Source organism: Barbus barbus (genome assembly GCF_936440315.1).
Source record: "Barbus barbus genome assembly, chromosome: 24".
Classification (NCBI taxonomy): Eukaryota; Metazoa; Chordata; class Actinopteri; order Cypriniformes; family Cyprinidae; genus Barbus; species Barbus barbus.
In genome coordinates, this window is record NC_136752.1 from 23,833,772 (window position 1) to 23,856,787 (window position 23,016).

A 23,016-nucleotide genomic window follows, 5' to 3' on the forward strand; every position below is an offset into this window, starting at 1 on the left:
TACTTTAGGACATTAAGAGTATTTCTGCTCTGCTGTGCTAATTTGTAGAGAAGTCTAATATACAGCAACATCATGACTACTGATAGATCTGGCAAATACTTTTTTTTTTCAAAGCACTGACCTTTTGCTGCAGATAGTTTTCAACTCTCTCTAAACAAAGCAGTTTGGTCTGATTCATGTCTTTGTTCATGTTTTTCATTTCACAGCTAAAAGAGTCACCCTTGAGCACAAGAGTATGTGATGCATTTTTTTGTTTGATTAAAGCTGGTTTAGCTCAAGGCAACTGCTGATTTCTACAGCAAACTGCTTGCTTTAGCAGTACAGCTCAACAAGCTTGTGCAAAACTAGAAGTAGTAGACTAATCTATTGCTAAAGCTTATTTAAGGGCTTTAATGTATGGTTAAATATCTCTAATTAATAATACAATATTTAAAAAAAACTGATCATTGTGAGCCAACAGCATTATAGGACATGTCATGCCAATTTTTCACTTTGGGAAATTAATTTATTTATAAATACAAATTCAATTTGTTTATTTCCACAGTTAATAAAAATTAATAATATATATTTCCAATTAAATGTCATTTATGGTGCATTTTGACACAGTGTTCTCATTATGCCAGCAGACACTGTAAAGAGGCAAAGTTTGAAAATTCATTTTCAGCTGAGCAAATTTGCAGATAATCATACATGTTTTGATCTGAAAGCTAATTTTATATTGTTTAATATGTTTTCATTCTCCAGAAGCAGAGACTAAGAGAAGGGAACCCCTGCTTAAACAAAGAAAAGGTGCGGTAGCCCTCTTTACATCAGAGTTATTGTTTTTTACTCAGATCAGAATATTAAATATAGATAGGCATTTTTTTGTGGAAGAATATTGTACTGAAGTCTTTTTTAATTTTTCCTCCTCATTAACACTTGCTCATCAGAAAAAGAGGCTCCAATAAGAACAAGACTAGAGAAAGCAAAGAAAGGTGAAAAAGAACATTTTTATATCATCATACACTGAAAGACTTGACTTGACTATGATTTTTATTATCATAGCGATGAATATTGCAGAATCAAATTTGCTCTCTGCTTCACAGCTCCAAAAGCAAAGGCAGCGGCTGTCAACATACCCAAAACGAGAAGTAAATCCACATGATCTGATCATACTTTACTTCTTTAAAGGGATAGTTCATCCATAAATAAATGTTCTGTCATCATGTATTCACCCTCATGTTGCTACTAACTGTGACTTTCTTCAAAAGAACAACAAAGAAGATACTTTGCTAAATGTTCACATACTCTTTTCCACATAATGTACACAAATGGCAACGAGGGACTGTCAAGCTCTAAAAATGACAAAAAGAGCACCATAAAAGTGGTCCATATAAGTTGTGAGCAATACTCCAAAACCAAAGATCCTAGTCCATATCCAAGATTCCAAATCTGCGAATTTAAATATGCACACATTCAAATCACACAAATTCAAACTACCATGGAGAGATAGATTTTGAGTGCCAAACAACTTATGACGATATGATTTCAGATACTGGGCACAAATCATATGTTGTTATAAGTGACATGACATACGGCCAAATATGGTGACCCATACTCGGAATTTGTGCTCTGCATTTAACCCATCCAAAGTGCCGGAGCAGTGAGCAGCCTTTTATGCTGTGGCGCCCAGGGAACAGTTGGGGGTTCAGTGCCTGTACCTCAGTCGTGGTATTAAGGGTGGAGAGAGCGCTGTACATTCACTCCCCCCACCTACAATCCCTGCCGGCCTGAGACTCGAACCCACAAACTTTGGATTACGAGTCTGACTCTCTAACCATTAGGCCACGACTTCCCCAATGCTTATAATGCTTTCATGTAATTTCTGGAGCCTGACAGGCCCTGGATACAATTTATTTTTATTATAGGCCTAGCAAAAAGAACAGCGTGAACATCCTGCTTATCCTGCTTGTGTTCTACAGAAGAAAGAATTCATACAAGTTTTGATCAATGAGTAACTGATGACAGATTTTTGGCTCAGCTGTTGATGGTAAATTTTAAATTCCATTTGATCTATCTATATAACAGCAGTGCTTTCCTTTCTCCTAATAACAGAATCTCGAGCCCCAGAGGACATGGAAGTGTCAGCTGATCCAGCTCCGATACAGGATCGTGAGTGCTCATACTCATAGCCTTGTGACTTTTTAATTTTGCATTGCGTTACATTCAATGCAAAAAGGCAGCAGCAATAACACGCAATTATAATACAGTCAGTCTGTTGTAACTCTGAATCTTTCTTTTCACAACCTGGTGAAACAGTTCCTATGTGCCGACCAACACCTGTGTACTGCCCAGCGCCACCTGGCTGGTATGGTGAGTAATGCAGCCACCTACAATTACTGTAACTCAATGTAATTTACATAAAAGACTTTTAAACATACTTCCAATGTTCTTTAACGCCCTGCATTGTATTTGAATCTTTTATCTTACAGTGCATCATATAGTTACAAGTAGCCCATTACCACCATCAGCTATTCCAGGTATTCAAACTATTTTAATACATCAGATCATTGACATCTGTACTAATTAAATGATGTGGCTGTCAATACAAAAAAAAAAAAAAAAAAGAATTAATACATCACAAGAGTTTTTAACACCACAGTTTTCATCATGTTTTTCAGAATCAGAAGTTCCGATTTTAACAACTCATCAAGCTCCTACTGTACTGAAAGGTGTTTACTGCAAAAAATATTTGAGATTTAATTCTATAGGACAGTAATTTACCATTTTTTTAAAAGAAATCTAATGCGTTTCCTTTGCTTAAGAACCAGAAGCTGCTAAAACAAAGCCAAAACAATCCACTAAAAAGAAAGGTATAGTAATAATTTGTCTTGAGTTTGTGCCAATAGGATGAATGCATTATATTTTTCTAGTTATGTTAACAGACCTGAAGCAAGTAATAACCATTGACCTCCAATTTCAGAACCAGCTGCACCAAAAGAAAAAGCCAAAGCAGCTCCTGCAAAGAAGGGTGAGAGCCGATTTAAAATTAAAAGGCAGTATGCGAGTATATAGTACCATTAATCATGTTGGAGAAGATGTTTGTCATTATTATAACAACATTGTTATATATTTTGTATGTGTGGATTTCTGTGCATTTATATTTCATTTTGTACATTTGTATGGTGTGTGCTCAAGAGCCCACAGTTACTAAAACCAAAGTAAAACCTTCAGTGGCAAAGAAAGGTAAGGATAATAGAAAAATTATGGCTAAATGTAAAATTTAGATCTATTTTCTTACTAAATAAATCTTTTTTTTTATGATTTAGGGCCGATCGCTGTGAAAGAGAGGTCTAAAAGCACAGGTAATTATGGTTCAGAAACTGACTTTGCAGTAGTTTTAAGTAGCTTAATATTTCCTCTTTTACAGAGCGAGTGATCACTAAAGAAAAGGCAAAACCTACCTCTACTAAGAAAGGTACATTTTATTGTGGCATATTATTTATAATAAATGATATACACATAATGTAATATTATATTTCATGCATTTATACATTTGTTTTATTCCATTATTTTGTATTCCAAAGTGATACAGATGCTTCATTCAAAATAATCAGAGAATAAATAGAATTGTCAAGAACTGACGAGATACTTGTTTTTCATTTCCTTTTATTTTCATTCTTTAAAACAAGTACCACCAATCTGGTTGTTTGACATCCAGGAATCATGAATCTTAAATAGTTATTCTTATCTTTTTCTCACTAGAGCCAGCAGTAACAAAGAAGGCAAAAGTAACAACAACCTCACATAAAGGTAACCTACTGCACAGTTTATACATACAATACACATATTTATAGCTTAAATGTAGAACTTTTCATACTCAAAAGCTTAAAGTAATGAAAGAAGGAAGAAGTTTTAATCCTTGTATTATTCTCTTGTATTAGTTCATTTAATACTCACAGAAAGAGGTTCAACTGTATCCTAAACTGGGTGTTTAAAAATCCAATTAAATATAAAGCTATAAATATTTCACACTGGATGATATTTGTCTCGCTTCTATAGGCAAGTGCCTGTTAGCCGCCCCGTGGCAATGTCATAAAATGTTCTGCCATGCTGTTTTTTTAAAGTGTTGATCAGAGTTTTGTTGAGAGTAAATGTAGTGGTTTCTACTATACTTGTTATACCTTTAGTTGAATTCCACATTGCTCCTTTACTGTACTTTTGGATCAATTGCTTACAACAACTTCTAGATTTGTGTGAATTGAAAATAATTTGTTGTTGTACGCTTTTCTCCACATGCCTTTTTTTTTTATTTATTTGCATCTAAACATCAAATGAAATCCAGTCTTATGGAACACTGTTTCTTAAAAAATAAAGTATGGCTATTGATAAATATTACTTTAAATGTATTTGATTAGTACATAACTCATCAAATAACTCAATACTCTTTTTTGGGGGCGGGTGGCTCACTGCATTGGAAGAAGAGAAAGCTGTAAAGGAAGTGAAGCCCAAAGCAGAGGGTAGGTTATTTTATTGTAAAGTACTGTTTGCATTGAAAGTTTTACTATTGCTAAAATGTAAGGGTTATGGTTTGAACAACTCCCTACTGAATATTAAACTCATCTGACGTTATCTGAACTTACCATAAAAAAGTCTAAAATATCCAATATTGTTTAAAATATATTCTTTGAATATTTAGAATTTCCTGTTTTTATAAAAAGGTTTCAGTGGGTAAACTTAAAATTTGTAAAGTTAGTAATAACAAGCATGAATGTGTTGAAGACAGTTTGTCCTACTGGATTTTTCAATCAGTAATCCCCCAAACAACTACATTTGAATAATGATTTTGTCCATCTTGAGCCAAAGGTCATTGCATTTTAGATTGCTAATGGACTGTGTATAATAACTGCATGCAATACTTATCGACTTCTTGATAGGAATACAATATTTACGTGCTTTTAACTTCTTTAGTTCATTGACATCTTCAAAAGGCTAACACATCAAATACTGCAAGTGAATAAAAAAGTGACAAAATAGTGCTCTTTAAAATATATCCTGTATCCTGTGTTATAATGTATACTGTAGCATCAATATAATATGTTTGATCATTAGTCAAGAAAAAGGCCACATCAACACCAAAAGCCAAACAAGCTATTAAAGAAGAAGTTGTGGGTAAGTTTTAATGATTATTTTAACAGTGCATTATAAAAAGCCTGATAGACATTTCTGTATTTTTGAATATCCCCCCACAAAAGAGAGAAAACATCTTTGATTTCCATCACTAACAAGCCGAAAACTGGATCTAAAGTTTCCCGAATTTTATTCTTGACAACTCACAGCACAAAAAAAATAGACAAGCAAAGCAAAATATTGAGGAATTGTTTTTATATCAATTTCCCAATGGATGCTTTGTGTCGTGTACATGTTTTCTTTGTTTTTGTAAAAATACAAACAACTTACTGCATGGATGATTGTAAGGTGGATCAACCAAAATAAATAACTAACAAAATCTCCCTAGACTTCAGTTGGCACAGAAACATTGGATCTGTCAAGTTATATAACTTCAAATGAAGTCATGTCAGAATTTCTCTACTTTTATAACAGGAAGTGCACCTTTCATGTTCTGCTCCATGACTATGTAATCACATAACTGAGCATGTGTTCCTGACATCTAAAGAATAGAAATAGCTCTGATTTTAAACTTGATTAAAAGACTTAGCATGGATACTTGAAGTGCAATTATGAAGGTGTCAAATTCACATATTATTGTGTAAATGTGAAATCTTTTCAAATATGACAAGCACTATTTTCCTTCACCTCCAGGAAAACCTGTTCCAGATGAGAAGAAAACGGCAGATGAAACCAAAGGTATGAAGCAGTCAATACCTCTGTTTTAAAAACTAGTTGACTTTTTAGGCATCATTTTAAAGGTGTAAGTCATCCAAAAATGAAAAATCTATCATTATTTACCCTCGTGTCATTTTGAGTTGAATTTACTGAAAATCAGTGTTTATTCTTTACAGAAACAACACAAAATATTTAGGCCTAAATTTAAGATTTATGCATTTGAATTGCATATAAAATTTCCACCCATTTGGATTTCACAGTTAACTAATATATAAACTTATAAATGTAGTTTATGTAGTGCAGTGAAATAGAGAAAGCTATCCCAGAATGATGCTTAGTGGAAAAGTGCACGGTTAATAGAGAGAAGTATTGAAAAAAATCCAATATTTATTTTTGCATACATAGAGTGTTTCATGTCAGTCATTTCTGAGGTATTATTTCAGTTAGAATGCTGCCTAATAAGACAGTAAGACATCTTTGGAACAGATCCCCTCTGGTTGATCTTTGCTAACCACAATTCTGTCCTCAAATTTCTGCCTTCAGAGAAAGCAGCTGAGGCACCAGCACCAGCAAGTAAGTTCAGATGTTTTCTGACAACCATGAGGTGTGGAAGCGTATGCCTGTTTGCTACAGTAATGCTGTACCTAATCATTCAGAAGTCATAAGCAATAATCAAATGCTTGCATTTGTGTAAGCAGTTTGAAACATCTGCAGACTACATTTAGAAAAGCATTGCTAAGCATTCATAGTGATCCTGCGTACCTGCATATTGTAGAACTTGGGAGAACTTCAAAAACTTCCAGGCGACTCTGAGGTACAATTCCCTATTCACCGAATGTATTAACTTCACCGTTTCAACAACTGAGCCGCAATAATTCACTGGAAATCAAATGAACCACATTGTTACTATTCAAGGTTGCCACTTAAACCAGAGAGATTAAACTATTTTTAAACAGCATTAGTGAAATTGCAAATTAAATTCAGCTATTAATACACTAATGCTGCTGGCTGGTTGGCCCTGTGTGAACTACTAATGTCATTCTTCTACTGTAATGCCCGCCTACTTTTTGTAACAACACAAATTGCTTCAATTGCTTGTTAGAGACTGAAGGTGATATTTACTAACCGTTGTGCCACCTTAGTGCATGCTATTTCAGTGAAAACCCTGGGTCTTATTCACAAACCACTTGCAGTCTAATTTAACAAGGCACTATTCCGTGCAAAACATTAGTATGTTTGTCCAGTAGAAATAAGTAAGTATCCTTAAAACAAGATCAATTTACTTAAAAAGTCAAATAGTAGAGCATGGCGCTAGCAACGCCAAGGTCATGGGTTCGATTCCCAGGGAAAGCAAGAGCTGATAAAATGTAAAACAAACTGTAACTTGAATGCAATGTAAGTCGCTTTGGATAAAAGTGTCTGCTAAATGCATAAATGTAAATGCTTTAAATTAACCCTATAAAGCCTACTGTATCATATTTGATAAACAAAATTCCAAGGCCTCTAAATTATTAACATGATCAAAACCTGTTGTTCACAATCTACTACATTCCCTCTATCATCTGATTGATAGTTTGTACTTTTTTAGCGAGTAAAAGACCTTTTGGTAAAACTTTACATCATGTTGTGGCACACATGACTTTTTGCTGTGAAATCTTTAATGATTTTTAGGAAGTAAACATAAGAATCACGTTTATATTGTTAATATTTGAAGGTGAATAATCACTTGATTGAAGCAGCTTAGGTTTACTTGATTATCCACACATCGTTTTTTAGAAAATCAGTAGCTAATATGATATATCAGGCTTTTGAAGAATGTTTATTTGTTCATCTCTCAGTCATCATTGGATTGGATTGCATTAAAAAACTAAATAAAAAATAACACACACACACACATACACAAAAAACAAAGCTTTAATCATAAACTAAGTATTTAAATATGGTCTTAGACCGTTTTTGGGAGATATAGTGGCAGATCTCATAATTTTACATTAAAAGCTATCAAAATTTCATCTTAGTTTTTGGCTGCATAAATATCAGCACCTGACCAAATTGCTAATTTTTGCTCAGTTTGTGCCTCTGAATGAAATGGAAGCACTTTTTCCCTCTTCATATGAGCTTCATATTCTCCTATATTGTGGTGGATGAACCATGAAAGCCTGATGTATCAAATATGATACTCAACTCAACTAAAAAAATAAAAAAATAAAAATAAAAGAATAATAATATTTTGTCATAAGGCTCAATAAACTTATTTCATATGTCAGACTTTAAAAGGGTTAAGATATTTTCATTGCATAAAAATGGATGATTATGAAAATATGTGAATCTGGCCAACAATCAGACATGTTGTCTTTGGGCACAGGTCACTCTGAATTTCCTCACAGCTTTTATGTCTATGTTCTGAATCCTATGCATCATGCGACAGTAAATTGCTTTGATCAGGACAATCCCCTCAGTTCACCTGCAAATGCAACATTTGTGTTATTTTAGTGCCATTTCCTCTTCAGATTACAATTTCTTATGCTATTTGACCATGAAATTTTCTTTAACATAAAAATGTGTTTCTCCTTGTAAGTTTAAGGATATGAAACCAGTCCAGGTCTCAAGTGACTTTATTCGCAAGCCTGGTTTAAAGTAGGCATTACTTTCAAATTCAAGTCTTCGACTCAGTGGGGTTATTTGCAGATATCGTGGTCTGTTGCATGTAAAAATCGTTCCTCTGAGAACTGAGCTTTGTCACGTCACCTCATAACAGCCCTGATAATTAAATGTTATATTATTATCCTTGCCGTGTCATTTAAAGATTTGCTTCTGCAGCACTTTATATCATATATTGAAATGGCTCTCTCTGTTTCAACTAGAAGACCTGAAAGCAGAGGAAAATGTCACAGAAGGCAAAAAGCCAGGTAAAGTTAATCTAATTCTGCTTAACTTGTCAACACCATACATTGCATTATAGTAGTTTGCTACAGAAATCCTCTGTAACAGAATTGTTGACAGTGTACATCATTATGTTACAGTGCAATATGCAATTTTGCGCAGAATGTAACCTGTTGCCGGACTTACCTAAAGCACAACTTTAGATGCAATATTGGTATTTTCTGTTTGTTTGTTTATTTCTTTGAACTTAGATTTGTGATCTATTTATTTATATGGCATATTTTAATACAATAATAAATACTTTCTATATAATATTGAATAGTTTTCAATTATAAAATACAGGACCAAAATTAAACTAAACACATTTTTGATATTAAAATGAATCTATAAATGTATTTTTAGAACTGTTTATTTGTTTGTTTGTTTATTTGGCTACAGAAATCTTCAGCATGTAGCCTGTTGCTGTACAAACCTCAAGCACAACTTTATATAAATAGAGACACATTAGCTTTCAGTTATTACAGTATTATTATTATTATTGTTGTGGTTGTTGTTGTTGTTTGTTTGAACCTGGGGCCCGTTTCAATAAGGAGTTTCAACCAACTCGGCGTTTAAACTTGAACTCTGAGTTGACTTACTCTGAGATGGGAAACTCTGAGTTTTCGGTTACAGAACAGCTGAACTGAGTTAGTTTACTCAACTCTAAGTAGGTTGACTCTGAGTTAAGCATGTGCACCGTGTATGTATTTCAATGTGATGTAGCTTTTTCCATATAATCTAAAACACTCTTTTCACATAGGCTAATTAAATATTCTGTAATCCAAGCAGTTACACTTCTTAATTAGAGTAATAAAATTAACTACTGACTTGTCCACAGCAAGCACCAGCACCACTGACAGATGAAGAGGAGATGGTCGAGTATTGGAAGATTTCTAAAATCCAAAAGTAAAAAGAATAACTTTTGCTTTTGTATTAGGAAATAAAGATGAAAAAATAGTGAACAATTTGTTTATTTAACAGCTGTGGTGGTGGTTACGGCTTGTACTATCTCTCCATCTGGAATCCTTCCATTCCATAAAGTAATCAGTTTCATTTTCAGAAGGTGGGGATATGCTTTTCATCAATGCATCCAACCACAGTGAAAGTCCTTAAGGAAATTCTGATTATTGGGTTACTTCCAGAGGTCACAGAAAGATGTTATCAAGTGAACGTCATTTCTCAGATTAGCCTCATTTAAACCTTCCTGAAACCACTCTTTGATGGATTTGTGCCCAGGAAAACAATTCTCAGAATAAGTGTGAGAGGGATGCACTCTTTCCTTAAAATCTGCATACAGTGGACGTATGTGCTCTGCATCTCTTATTTTGCAAATTATCTTCCAATGGGGTAAGAAATTCAAAATATTGTTTCCGTTTGCATTAAGATTATTTTTCTTACCCTATGGTGGACAATTTTACGTGTTTTATGTAAAATGCACTTAAAAAGGAAAATCCCCCAGGAAACATGACTAAATGTAGACAATTTTTCATATATAAAATGCATATTAAGAATTTTTTTATATTTGGACTTGAAATAACACAAAAATACTCAGTAAGAAAAGCAATTTTGCAGCGTGAATGAATGAATGAGGTATTAAAACATCGCTAACACTTTGAAATGGGGGAGGACACGGAAAGAAACTCTGGGTTTACCAAAGAAAACCTGCTCCCGACCAGGTTACGTTCACAGAGTAAGTTACCACGGTAACTGACTCTGAGTATAAGTTACCTTTCTTTCAGAAACGGGCTTGACTTACCCTGCTTTCCCGGGTTTGACAAACCTCCCATTTTGAAACAGAAAACACAGAGTTTCCCTGATTTCAGGGTTAACATACTCAGAGTTTTCACTTAACCTCCTTTCTGAAACGGGCCCCTGGAGTGAGTGTGTGTGTGTGTGTGTGTGTGTGTGTGTGTGTGTGTGTGTAAATATTGAAATATTTTATATAATAATTAATAGTTTTTATTATAAAAAAATTATACAAAACTAAACTGTTTTTATGTTACGGTAAATTAATAAATGTGGTTTTAGAAGTATTCATTTGATTATTTATTTATTTTTTTATTTCACTTTATTTTTTATTTTTTTCAAAACTAAACATTTTTTGATATTACAATAAATGTATAAATGTGGTTTTAGACGTATTAATTTGATCAGGCTTTATTTAATTTAATTTTATTTAATTTAATTTAATTTAATTTAATTTAATTTAATTTAATTTAATTTTATTTTATTTTATTTTATTTTATTTTATTTTATTTTATTTTATTTTATTTTATTTTATTTTATTTTATTATTTTATACGTCCTCAGACCTGAGTAGTCAGTCATTCTTTGTATTACAGGCAAGATACCGTACTTCCAGTGTGTTTTAATGAGTTCAAAATCCAGCCAATATCCACTGCGGCCCATGTCCTCTGCTATGAGTCCAGCTATTAACCCCACCATGATGAGAGCCATGATGGAGCAGAGGGCCGCATTACTGCAGCAGAAAGCCCGTGCAGCTGGCCAGTAACTGGACGACAGACCTCGTCCAGCCCTGGCAGGTGCAACTGCTTATGAACTGCTGTAAAAACACAGTGCTGCTGGGCTCTCAAGAGCCATCCACCTAAACCATCAGAAACTTTAACAAATAATGAGTGGAGGTCCCTGGTTTCTCAATGGAGGTTCTCTATTCTTTCATAAGTGATTTTTGAATCTGACCAGTTTCACAATTTTGACAAAAAAGAGATATAAATAAATTATAATGTACATTTTGAAATATATTTCATATCTTAAATCATCTGTTTACATTTTTTTTGCAGGGAAGATTCTGATGTTTTTTTGTTTTGTTTTTCTTATTGTACATAAGACTACTCAGCGGTGAAGCAAATTTAAAACTGGTTAAATAATTTAAGTGCTGCTCTAAATATTCAGATATTTATTTTTCTATGTCAGAGTATGTGATACCATTACGGAAAGAAATTTAACAGCACACACTCACTTAGGGCCTTATCTTTTGGCCCAGGCCATTTCCTTTGACTCACTGCTAATAAGATTATGTCTAGGTCTGTGATCGCTCTGCATTTGTATGCATGGCCATTAGAAAACAGGAGGACGCCATTTGGACCGAATCCGATTTCTATCTTAACCAATGAAAAGAGCTTACATGCTTATAGAATCAAAAGAGACATTAAGAAATGAAGGCACACAAAAGCCTACAGCCTTTAAATAATGAAAGGCTTTCATTTTACTTGACTGAGACTTTTCTTGAGTATCTCTTTAGTTAATTGAAACCCCTTATTGGAGGTTATTAGATTTATGGTAGTGAACTGAATAGTGTATGAATATGTAAAATCCAATTTTTCAAGTAGCAATATTGCTACTTGTGTAAAGGTACAGTGTTTTACAGTGTTTGTCCGCCATGCCATAGTTTTCTCTGTTTTCCTAGATCAGTGGTCTTCAACCTTTTTCAAATCAAACCCTTTGCAGATATACACATTATCTGCATTTTAGGCTTGGACTAAAATATAACACAAATAGCACCGTTAATGTATTTATCATACATTTTTTCTGGAAGAGCCATGAAGTAATTATTACACAGCCCTGTGTCTTGGAGGGGAAAAAGACCTAATATCACTGAATTTGATGATGCTGAGTTAATTTTCCTTCATCTACAGTTTTTACAGATTTTATGTATTTATCAAAATAACAAAAGCAGTCAAATGACAAAAAATCTTTTTCTCACAAAATCTGTATTTTTCTGACTCTGGATGTAGAAAAACACCAATAGATGTATCTGAAAACATCTGGTCATGTTTGCATTTTCTTCTGTCACTGGCCATAATTCTAAACTTGAAATCAAGATTAGGCATAAAATAATGTCTACAGAATCATTCATACAAAACTGGCTGAGAATTGAATAACTACACTGTAAAAAAAAAAAACTTAAAACTTGGGTAAACTTAAAAGTTTAAGGCAACCAGCTTCAGCAGTTTTCTCAACTTCTTGTTTTAAGTTTATACAACAGAAATGTCCTAAAAACTAAGTTGAGAAAACTCAAAAGACTTAAATACTTCTTCACCTTAGGAATGGTTGTTGAAAGCAAATATGCTATGAAATTTATCATATTTTGTAAGAAAGTGAGATATGCAACATCAAATAGGCACTATTTTTGATCAGCACCCTAAAATTAGTAAGAAGCAAGTATTGTATTCATTCAGCAAATATGACGCAGGGAGATTTAATATAATGCTCTTAAAAAAATTATTTATAATTCTTATTTATATACAGAGTCATTTTCTTGTACATTATTTTAAATTTGCTTAATATTTTAATGTGAGTGGGACAATTGAATATTTATCAAATTTTATTTATTTCACTAAAAGATAGCTTGGCATTAACAATAATTTGCAGACCCCTTCAAGTCCCACTATTGAAGACCCCTGGCCTAGACAGTCATCAAACTGTGTGGATTTACTGTAAAATACAGTCGTAGAATAAAACAGATGTATGTGTGTAATATTTGACTTTACTTTGACCAACGGTGATTTTCAAGATGGTGATCTGAGGTCGCTGTCCATTCTTGTTCCTGTAACATATTGCACTGTTAAGTGCAAATATTGCGGGTATGACAATTTCAACTAGAAATACTTTGTCTTATTCAAGAACACACTGATCTTTATTTTCAGTAACAGTAAGGATCAGAATGACCTAAAGTATGTCCTTGAATGTATTCTCATAATCCACTGCAGTGTAAAAAATGCAAAATGACAAGAACGAGAGTGAACAGCTGGCCGCGTTTTGAGTGCCGCTGTGCATATGGGCTACAGATGGTTATAGAAAGACTGTATATGTTTATACTGTAGTGACTGCAGCAGAAGGCTGTTGCTCTTTAATCAGGACATAGTGAGACAGTTAGCTGTAACTGCTTGACTTTGAACAGAGAAGTAGGCCAGAGAAATAATCTCACTTTGGAGTTACAACATGCAACTTCCTGCACAGAGCAGAGATGACGTCAACCGTGGATATTCCTATATGAATATCAATGACACTGTCTGAAACATGCATAAAATAGACATAATGTTTGTCTGACTCTGAGAAAAATCACTGTCAGTTTACAGCGAGAATGCAATGTTTACGAGGTGGAACCTCAACTGTTGATTCTCAGAAGGCTTTGCGCACTAGATGTATAAAATTCATGTTTAGGGCTTAAAACTTTAAAGTGACAGAAGTTGTTCTTACAGGTTTTTTTTGTTTTTTTTTTTATGTGTTTGCTATTCGCATGACCCCTGAAAACACTGAAAATGTCCGTTTCTGATGTGCTAAATTAATTTGCAACACTGAATTTCAGTAGAGGCTGCTAAATGAGCTTTCTTTCATAAAGACTTACGCTGATGACGTGAGGTTAAAAACCTAGAACTTGTCACCCTTGTTAAAGCTTGTTGTATGTTTAGCTTATAAAAGGAAAGATTGTTTTTTCTTTCACAAAGTATACAACTGGGATTTTGAGGTTTGATTTAGCAGTTTAATGTCAGATTTTGCCATAATTTGTCATCACATCACAAAGACCTAATTCGCAGTTTTAAATATGTCAAACTGTCATGTTCTTATGAATGTTGAATAAGATCTGTCAGTAGAACCAACAATATTTTGACTAGATTTGTTGTTTTTTTCTTTTATTCACATCTTGTTGGATTTTATCTTGGAGTGGGCAAAATTCTGTTAATAAAGTAATCGCTTTGTGCAAACGCGTCTGTGACAATTTCTTTTTTTCATGTACTTATTCATTTGGGTGAAAAATTTATATTTTATTTGCATAAATAATATGTGCCAAATGTATCAAAAGCCAAATGTGTGAAAGCAATTATAAATAAAAGATAGAGAAGAAGCGCTCTGTATAATTCAGTCTTTCGAGGTTTTGTTATGAATGAAACATCAGAACGATTTTTTCTCACAAAATGATGGTGGGTTAGTAACACTCCTTTAAGTCTTGTAGCCAGTTTAATTTGTTTGACGAAACAGAACTGAACATGAATTTTATATATCATATTTCATTGCCTTTTGACTGTGATAATCATTTTTGAATTTATTTTGGCTCTCGTACCTCTGTCATTGCTCTTAGTAAAAACAAGCAGCAAAGAAACCATTACAAAATATTAGAAGTAGTTAAGAAGCCAAGCTCAGTTATTTTTTTCTAAACACTGAGTTAGTGACAACTAAATTAGGTTAGCTTACTTGCTAAATATTAGCTCAAATGCATTTTGTTTACAGTGTATTTAGTAACCTTTGGCCTTCTAATCTTTGATTCAAACATTGTGTTTTCCCAGCATGCTGTTACTGGTGGATATAACCACAGCTAGCTAATGTGATCTTGTTTTTTCAGTTTTGAAAATGTAAAAATTACCTTACCTTGCATGACAGAAAGCCAGGAATCAAATCCACACAGGGGAAAAGGCTCAACACGATATCCATGAGACATTTTTAGATATTAGCAAGTGCTAACTTGGTAGCTAGTCAATGCTAACTTGGTGCCTACTCACAACATGGGCTGAATTCACAATAACATACTAGCATACATGCTACATGCATTGCAGAAATGTGACCCTGGACCACAAATCCAGTCATAAGGGTCAATTTTTTCGAAATTGAGATTTATGCATCACCGGAAAGCTTAATAAATAAGCTTTCCATTGATGTATGGTTTGTTCGGATAGGACAATATTTGTCTGAGATACAACTATTTGAAAATCTGGAATCTGAGGGTGCAAAAAAATCAAAATATTGAGAAAATCACCTTTAAAGTTGTCTAAATGAAGTTTTTAGCAATGCATATCACTAATCAAAAATTAAGTTTTGATATATTTACAGTAGGACATTTACAAAATATATTCATGGAACACGATCTTTACTTAATATCCTAATGATTTTTGGCATAAAAGAAAAATCTATAATTTTGACCCATACAATGTATTTTTGGCTATTGCTACAAATATACCCCAGCAACTTAAGACTGGTTTTGTGGTCCAGGGTCACAAATAGTAAGTATGCTAGTATGCTATTCAGAATTCAGACTGTTTCTTAGTAGTATGCAGCAAATCTAGCATTCCAAATACACTTTTTGTTTTTCACTGTAGCCAGTTTAAGCTTTTTTGCTTTATGCTCTTAACTTTAAACTATCTTTTAAAGTTCATCTACACTCAACTTCACAAACCTGTTAATAAACATCTTGAACAACCAACAATTGTGTACCTTCTCTGGTTTCTTATGAGAACACATGGCTGGTGTCTGGGCCATTCATATTTTTAATTGAATCTAATCTGCTCAGGAGAAGCTGGTGAATAAATTATGACTTTGCTGCGGTAATTCCCTCTAGTCTGCCCTCTTCAAACCCATGTCTGCTGAGAGCAACATAAAACGGGTCCACTATTTTAAGCTGAATTCTCCATGGCTGCCTGGCTATAAAAAAAATACAGGATCTAAGCCAAGGTTCTGGATTCTGGGCCTCAGACTGGATAAGTAGTGTGGCTCAAGCAGGTCACATCAGCCGATGAGTGAAGCTATCTGGGTCAGCCAGATAAATGCATGACCGCAATGTGCTCAGAGCAGCTCTATATAAATAATTTAGAAAAGGGTGGGACATTTTTCTTTCTTTAGTAGTATATGGAAACCAGAGCATGACTGAGAGACAACCATGTACAGGTCCTTTTCAAAAAATTAGCATATTGTGATAAAGTTCATTATTTTCTGTAATGTACTGATAAACATTAGACTTTCATATATTTTAGATTCATTACAACACAACTGAAGTAGTTCAAGCCTTTTATTGTTTTAATATTGATGATTTTGGCATACAGCTCATGAAAACCCAAAATTCATATCTCAAAAAATTAGCATATCATGAAAAGGTTCTCTAAACGAGCTATTAACCTAATCATCTGAATCAACTAATTAACTCTAAACACCTGCAAAAGATTCCTGAGGCTTTTAAAAACTCCCAGCCTGGTTCATTACTCAAAACCGCAATCATGGGTAAGACTGCCGACCTGACTGCTGTCCAGAAGGCCATCATTGACACCCTCAAGCAAGAGGGTAAGACACAGAAATAAATTTCTGAACGAATAGGCTGTTCCCAGAGTGCTGTATCAAGGCACCTCAGTGGGAAGTCTGTGGGAAGGAAAAAGTGTGGCAGAAAACGCAGCACAACGAGAAGAGGTGACCGGACCCTGAGGAAGATTGTGGAGAAGGACCGATTCCAGACCTTGGGGGACCTGCGGAAGCAGTGGACTGAGTCTGGAGTAGAAACATCCAGAGCCACCGTGTACAGGCGTGTGCAGGAAATGGGCTACAGGTGCCGCATTCCCCAGGTCAAGCCACTTTTGAACCAGAAACAGCGGCAGAAGCGCCTGACCTGGGCTACAGAGAAGCAGCACTGGACTGTTGCTCAGTGGTCCAAAGTACTTTTTTCGGATGAAAGCAAATTTTGCATGTCATTCGGAAATCAAGGTGCCAGAGTCTGGAGGAAGACTGGGGAGAGGGAAATGCCAAAATGCCTGAAGTCCAGTGTCAAGTACCCACAGTCAGTGATGCTGGTGTTGGTCCACTGTGTTTTATCAAGGGCAGGGTCAATGCAGCTAGCTATCAGGAGATTTTGGAGCACTTCATGCTTCCATCTGCTGAAAAGCTTTATGGAGATGAAGATTTCATTTTTCAGCACGACCTGGCACCTGCTCACAGTGCCAAAACCACTGGTAAATGGTTTACTGACCATGGTATTACTGTGCTCAATTGGCCTGCCAACTCTCCTGACCTGAACCCCATAGAGAATCTGTGGGATATTGTGAAGAGAAAGTTGAGAGACGCAAGACCCAACACTCTGGATGAGCTTAAGGCCGCTATCGAAGCATCCTGGGCCTCCATAACACCTCAGCAGTGCCACAGGCTGATTGCCTCCATGCCACGCCGCATTGAAGCAGTCATTTCTGCAAAAGGATTCCTGACCAAGTATTGAGTGCATAACTGAACATAATTATTTGAAGGATGACTTTTTGTATTAACACTTTTCTTTTATTGGTCGGATGAAATATGCTAATTTTTTGAGATATGAATTTTGGGTTTTCATGAGCTGTATGCCAAAATCATCAATATTAAAACAATAAAAGGCTTGAACTACTTCAGTTGTGTTGTAATGAATCTAAAATATATGAAAGTCTAATGTTTATCAGTACATTACAGAAAATAATGAACTTTATCACAATATGCAAATTGTTTGAAAAGGACCTGTATGTACTCATATGTATATGTTGACAAATCTTCCTTTCAATAATTATAATAATACAGTAAAAAATAAATATTGTAAAGTAATATTAGAACATAAAATAACTTTTAAAATATGAAAAATTAAATATTATTTTTAATATATTTTAAATTCTATATTTTTTTCCTGTGGTGTCAAAGCTGAATTTTCAGCAGCCATTGCCCTAGTCTTCAGTGTCACGTGATACTTCAAAAAATTATTCTAATATGCTGCTTTGCTGCTCAAGAAACATTTCTTATTATCAATGTTGAAAACAGTTGTTCTGCTTACATTTATTTATTTATTATACATTTTTCGTTTTAGTTTGAATATTTTATTTTATTTACTTGATTTGTATAACAATGTAAAAGACTTCACTGTCACTTTTGATCTATTAATAAAATATTTATCAATTATTATCAATAAAACTATTAATTTGATTAAAGTATTAATTTCTTTCAATAATAATAATAATAATATAAAATGCAAAATATATAATACATTAACTTCCTTCCAAAGGTAATAATAAGTTACATATATATTATTATATATAATTGTATATCATATATATTATGTATATAACATATATTACCATAATTGAAATTTTATCAAATATAATTTTAAAGTTCTTATTGTGCAGGCCTTCACTAATTCTGTCCATAAACATCTTTGGTACAATCCTGAAGCTAAATGGGCTTTTCTGTTTAAATGAACTGCACCTAATATTCACAAAACAAAAAAAATGCAATCAGTGTGTCTGAAAGAGACAACAACTTCCCTAACAGACAGCATTTGTGCATACAGTATATGTTCCCAAAAAAATTTATCCTCTGGTCTCATATCTCTCCTCCTCAAATAAGAAGAGAGTATTTTAACACACGTGAATGAAAGTCTCATTGCAACATACCATGTTCAGTTACTATCATTCATCATGGTTGTATTGCATAAACATCCATGATTCACAAACTCCCTGTTGCTCCATGAAAGCAAGCAGTCTTCCACTATCATCAGCAGCGAAGGTTCCTCCGGGCAGGATCAGTGCTTCATCTCCATTTAAAACAGCCAGGTTTAGACGAGGCCAAACTCTCCAATATGGAAACTGCTGTCTCGAGAAGACAGTGTGACTGTGAATCTCATATTAGCACTGGCATCCCATGGTCTCGGTAGACAGTAAAAGCCCTGGAGATAAATAGGTCTGCACATGAGGAGCGACTCCTTGCGAGTTTGTGGAAATAAAGAGGCGATGCATGCAGAGAAGAACAGGAAGCACCATTATGGTCAGCAGATGTATGACATGGTCTTAAATATGATGAATGCTTTTTAATTAGACTTTCCACTGCAGTGTATTACACATGCGTGGCCATCAGAGAGCCGTAGCCTGATTGTGTGAGCTGTTATGATGACACCCTCACTAAATAATGCAGGAGGCCAGTGGTTTTGTGCTGTGTTTGTACTTGAGGGCTCAGGGTGTGTCCACAGCAGACTCAGCAGACGCTCTGAGTGGGCAGCACAGAATGAGATCAGGACAACCAGAAGATTTTGGCAACGCTTTTGTGCACTCTCAGCAAACAAACTGTCCCTTCAGAGTGTTAACAATGACTTTAAACGTATTAGCTGCAGACATAAGCTAAAATGCCTTTATGGACTGTATGAGCATTTCCTAGTCTTCTAAAACCTTGTTTACATGCTAGATGTGTACTTATGATACCTCAAATCACACAGTTTGATATATTACTTTTCAGTTCAGTGGCTGGAATTCACTGTCGTAAATAGGCTATTCGCCGCTGTCGTAACTGTACACGTGCATTCGTTGCTGCCATAAAGCAGTGCTCTATTTTCGCAGAATTTCGTACCCATTTACCAAACTTCAATGCTCTCATATTGAACAGAAGTTGGGAGGGAAACAGAAGCCATTCACCGAATTAGAAGTCAATACCTCAGAATAAACTAATATTTTAAGGTAAAAATTAGCCTACTTTTAAAATCTTTAGTGTCACATGATCCTTCAAAACTCAAGAAATATTTTTTATTGTTATCAATGTTGAAAATAGTTGTGTAGATTAATATTTTTGTGCAAACTGTGATACATTTTGTTCAGGACTCTTTGATGAATAGAAAGTTCAAAAGATCAGCATTTATTTGAAATATATAACTTCTGTAACATTGTAAGTGTTTTTGCTTTTACTTTTGATCAATTTTAATGCATCCTTGCTGAATAAAAGTATAATTTCCTCCCCAAAATATACATTTATCTCGCTAATGATAGACCTACAATTAAACAAACTGTTAAAACAAAGTAAAATTAACATCCGAGTTCAAAGAACCACTGATTCATAGGTTTAAACTATGTATATCAATATTTATTGGCTGCTTTTTTTTTCCTTTCGCAGTTTAGTTTCAGTTACATAATTTATCTCAGCAATTTGAAAGGACATATACACATATTTACTTCCATTCAACATGTTCCTTTAAACCACATGTATTGTTCTGCATGATAATACCTCTATATTGCATGGGCTTCTCAGCACTAACACCCTATTATACAATCAAAGTGATATGGAAAAGATAAGCCAACAATCAAAGAAATACCAAATGTATTGTTCCTGTAGTCTTTAGAAAAGCAGGGGATAATTGTCGGTTTCCTTGACCCAGGGTTGCTTTGGTTGTAATGGCAATACATGTACGTATCCATAGAAAGCAAGGCTAGAAAAATGGAGACAATTTGATCAACATTCCCATTGCCTAAAATACAAACAAGGCTGTTCATAATGCAGCATAACCAAAAACATATACAATACAGGAATACAAATAAATTCAAGGTGTATTGAAATACTGATCATGGCATTAACACAGCTCTACTAAATATATACTGTAACAATTTACACCATCGTTTGAGGCCTTCCTGCTCATTATATCTGAATGTGACAGAGGAAATGTAATAATGACTATACATAACTATACTTTCTCAACCCAAAGTAGTGATGTTACTCTCTGGGAAATACATTCTAATTCAAAACAGCCAATTTTCAACTTTTTGTTCTCCCTGTTTCTGTTCAGGATGATAAAGCAAGGTTTTAGAAACTATTTTCGCTCCTCGGGATGTTAGAAGCCCAGTGAGTCACGAGAGTGGGCAGACTTTAGTTTCAGCAAATAAAAACCAGAGATCACCTGTCTTAACACAACAAGCTGTCCACAAAATATAAAAAGTCATGATTTTGTTGTGGCAAGGAGAAAATCTGGTATAGATTAACTTAAGCTTTAGTGTTTAAAGCTAGGGATTTTTAATGTTTACATAAACACTGAAACGTACATAATGTATTAACAGCATCTAAAGCATTACTTTATGAATGAACAAGTTTAGAGATAAATGCATGGAATTATTGATACATTACTGATTGTATGTAATAAATGTCATATGAACAAAACATAATAGGCATATAAAGATACATTAGATGCTGTCAGTGTGTCCATATTGTAGGTTTCAGCATACTGTATATGCAAGTGCACAACAATGTATGTGTAATAGTTCAAGAGTTGTAGATTTATTTGAAATAAGAAAATAGGACCAAACTGAGCCACTGTATAGAAGCCGTGCCCACAGAATTTTACATTATGTATCACACAAAATAGAAAGATAACTTCAGTATTCCTATTGACTCTTTAGCCAACTTAGAGGCTTTGATTACATATTTATATTGTGAATTTAGTCTGGGAATTACCACTTGTTTAAAATCAGTGAGGATGTGTAATTATTGTTTCCTTTGAGAAAAATCTCAGCAAAAAGCTGAAGCCTGGAAGATTTGTATTTTGTGTTTACATTGCCCTTGTTCCATACACACACACACACACACTTAAATAATAATAATAAAAAAAACATCCCTGAAATAAAACGGTGACAAATTCTGAGTTTTAAATTCACTAATTTGGACTTTAAACTAAACTGCTGTAAAAACCTATTGCCAAAGACTAATGACAACGCCGCATTCCATAAAACAGCTGATAATTTAGAGTAAACTATTTTCACATTATCTAAACCATAAGCTGGCCAAGATAAGCATGTGAAAGCATGCACTAGCATGTGTCACTGTACAGCACTTTTTTTTTATGTCTGTGTCAAACGCAATTTTAGTGTTACAGTTTAACTCCGTTTTTGTAATACTTAATAATTTTAAATTGAGCAACCAAAAATGAATGTATTGTCTTACTCACCCTGTGAGTGTGTTGTTCCAAACCCCCCAAAACGCTCCTTTCATGTTTCATGGAAAAATATCAACATATGGGCAACATGTACATTAAATATATCAACACATATAGTTTTAAAACTATTCATTTAGTTAATTAAATCATGAAAATATTACTAAACTATAAAAGTATCTCAGTGATACTAAAATAATACTTCATATTATTTTTTTGCAGTGACGTAAGGTGAGTAAATAAACAGAGAATTCTCATTTTGGGGTGAATTATTTCTTTAACTTCAGTGACTCTGAAGTTGGAAAGATTGCAAAGACGGTACCTTGTTTTACTCTATCTGGTCCTTGGTATGAATACAAATGCCTTGGAAACCAACTTAGCCTAATATGGAAATGGTTACGAAATAAAGCGATATTCCACGGCTCTACGACAAAGTGTAAACAACAAGGCCATCAGTGAAGAATCAGCTAAAGCCTACTAAATATGACTCGACCCCTCTGGGATATAAGAATCCTAAACGGGAAACACAGCTTACGTTGTGGTAAAATAATATTAGCAAACGCTCGTTAGAAAAATCCTTTCTTCGTAAAGGGGTATTTGCTGTGAAACCCTGAAACCTGGACCAACGATGGTGTTTTCTTTAATGGAAGTAGCATATGCCTGTCTGACACCGTCCGCAGCTCTATGCGTTCCTTTCGAAATACTCCTGAGCGACTCCTGATTTGGGGATTATAAATGTAGGATACCCCAAAGCTTGCGAATCTTTATAAGCATGATTATCCATCCTACAGTGCCATGTTCTAC

The 23,016-nt window shown here is 34.3% G+C and overlaps 1 protein-coding gene across 1 annotated transcript in view; it reads left to right on the plus strand.

Moving 5' to 3' along the window:
- Positions 1–14,470, plus strand: part of LOC306843465 (uncharacterized protein) — a 44,317-nt gene extending 29,847 nt beyond the window's left edge. Inside the window, exons 11-31 of the mRNA XM_079374987.1 lie at positions 207–233; positions 745–789; positions 930–974; positions 1,086–1,130; positions 2,095–2,151; positions 2,299–2,352; positions 2,472–2,519; positions 2,661–2,711; positions 2,805–2,852; positions 2,963–3,010; positions 3,178–3,225; positions 3,309–3,344; positions 3,410–3,457; positions 3,745–3,792; positions 4,461–4,499; positions 5,092–5,151; positions 5,803–5,847; positions 6,370–6,399; positions 6,602–6,640; positions 8,691–8,735; positions 11,090–14,470. Of these exons, the coding sequence (XP_079231113.1) occupies positions 207–233; positions 745–789; positions 930–974; positions 1,086–1,130; positions 2,095–2,151; positions 2,299–2,352; positions 2,472–2,519; positions 2,661–2,711; positions 2,805–2,852; positions 2,963–3,010; positions 3,178–3,225; positions 3,309–3,344; positions 3,410–3,457; positions 3,745–3,792; positions 4,461–4,499; positions 5,092–5,151; positions 5,803–5,847; positions 6,370–6,399; positions 6,602–6,639 (860 nt within the window). The 3' untranslated portion in view covers position 6,640; positions 8,691–8,735; positions 11,090–14,470. The remainder of the gene's footprint in view (positions 1–206; positions 234–744; positions 790–929; positions 975–1,085; positions 1,131–2,094; positions 2,152–2,298; positions 2,353–2,471; positions 2,520–2,660; positions 2,712–2,804; positions 2,853–2,962; positions 3,011–3,177; positions 3,226–3,308; positions 3,345–3,409; positions 3,458–3,744; positions 3,793–4,460; positions 4,500–5,091; positions 5,152–5,802; positions 5,848–6,369; positions 6,400–6,601; positions 6,641–8,690; positions 8,736–11,089) is intronic.
- The last annotated feature ends 8,546 nt before the right edge of the window (positions 14,471–23,016 follow it).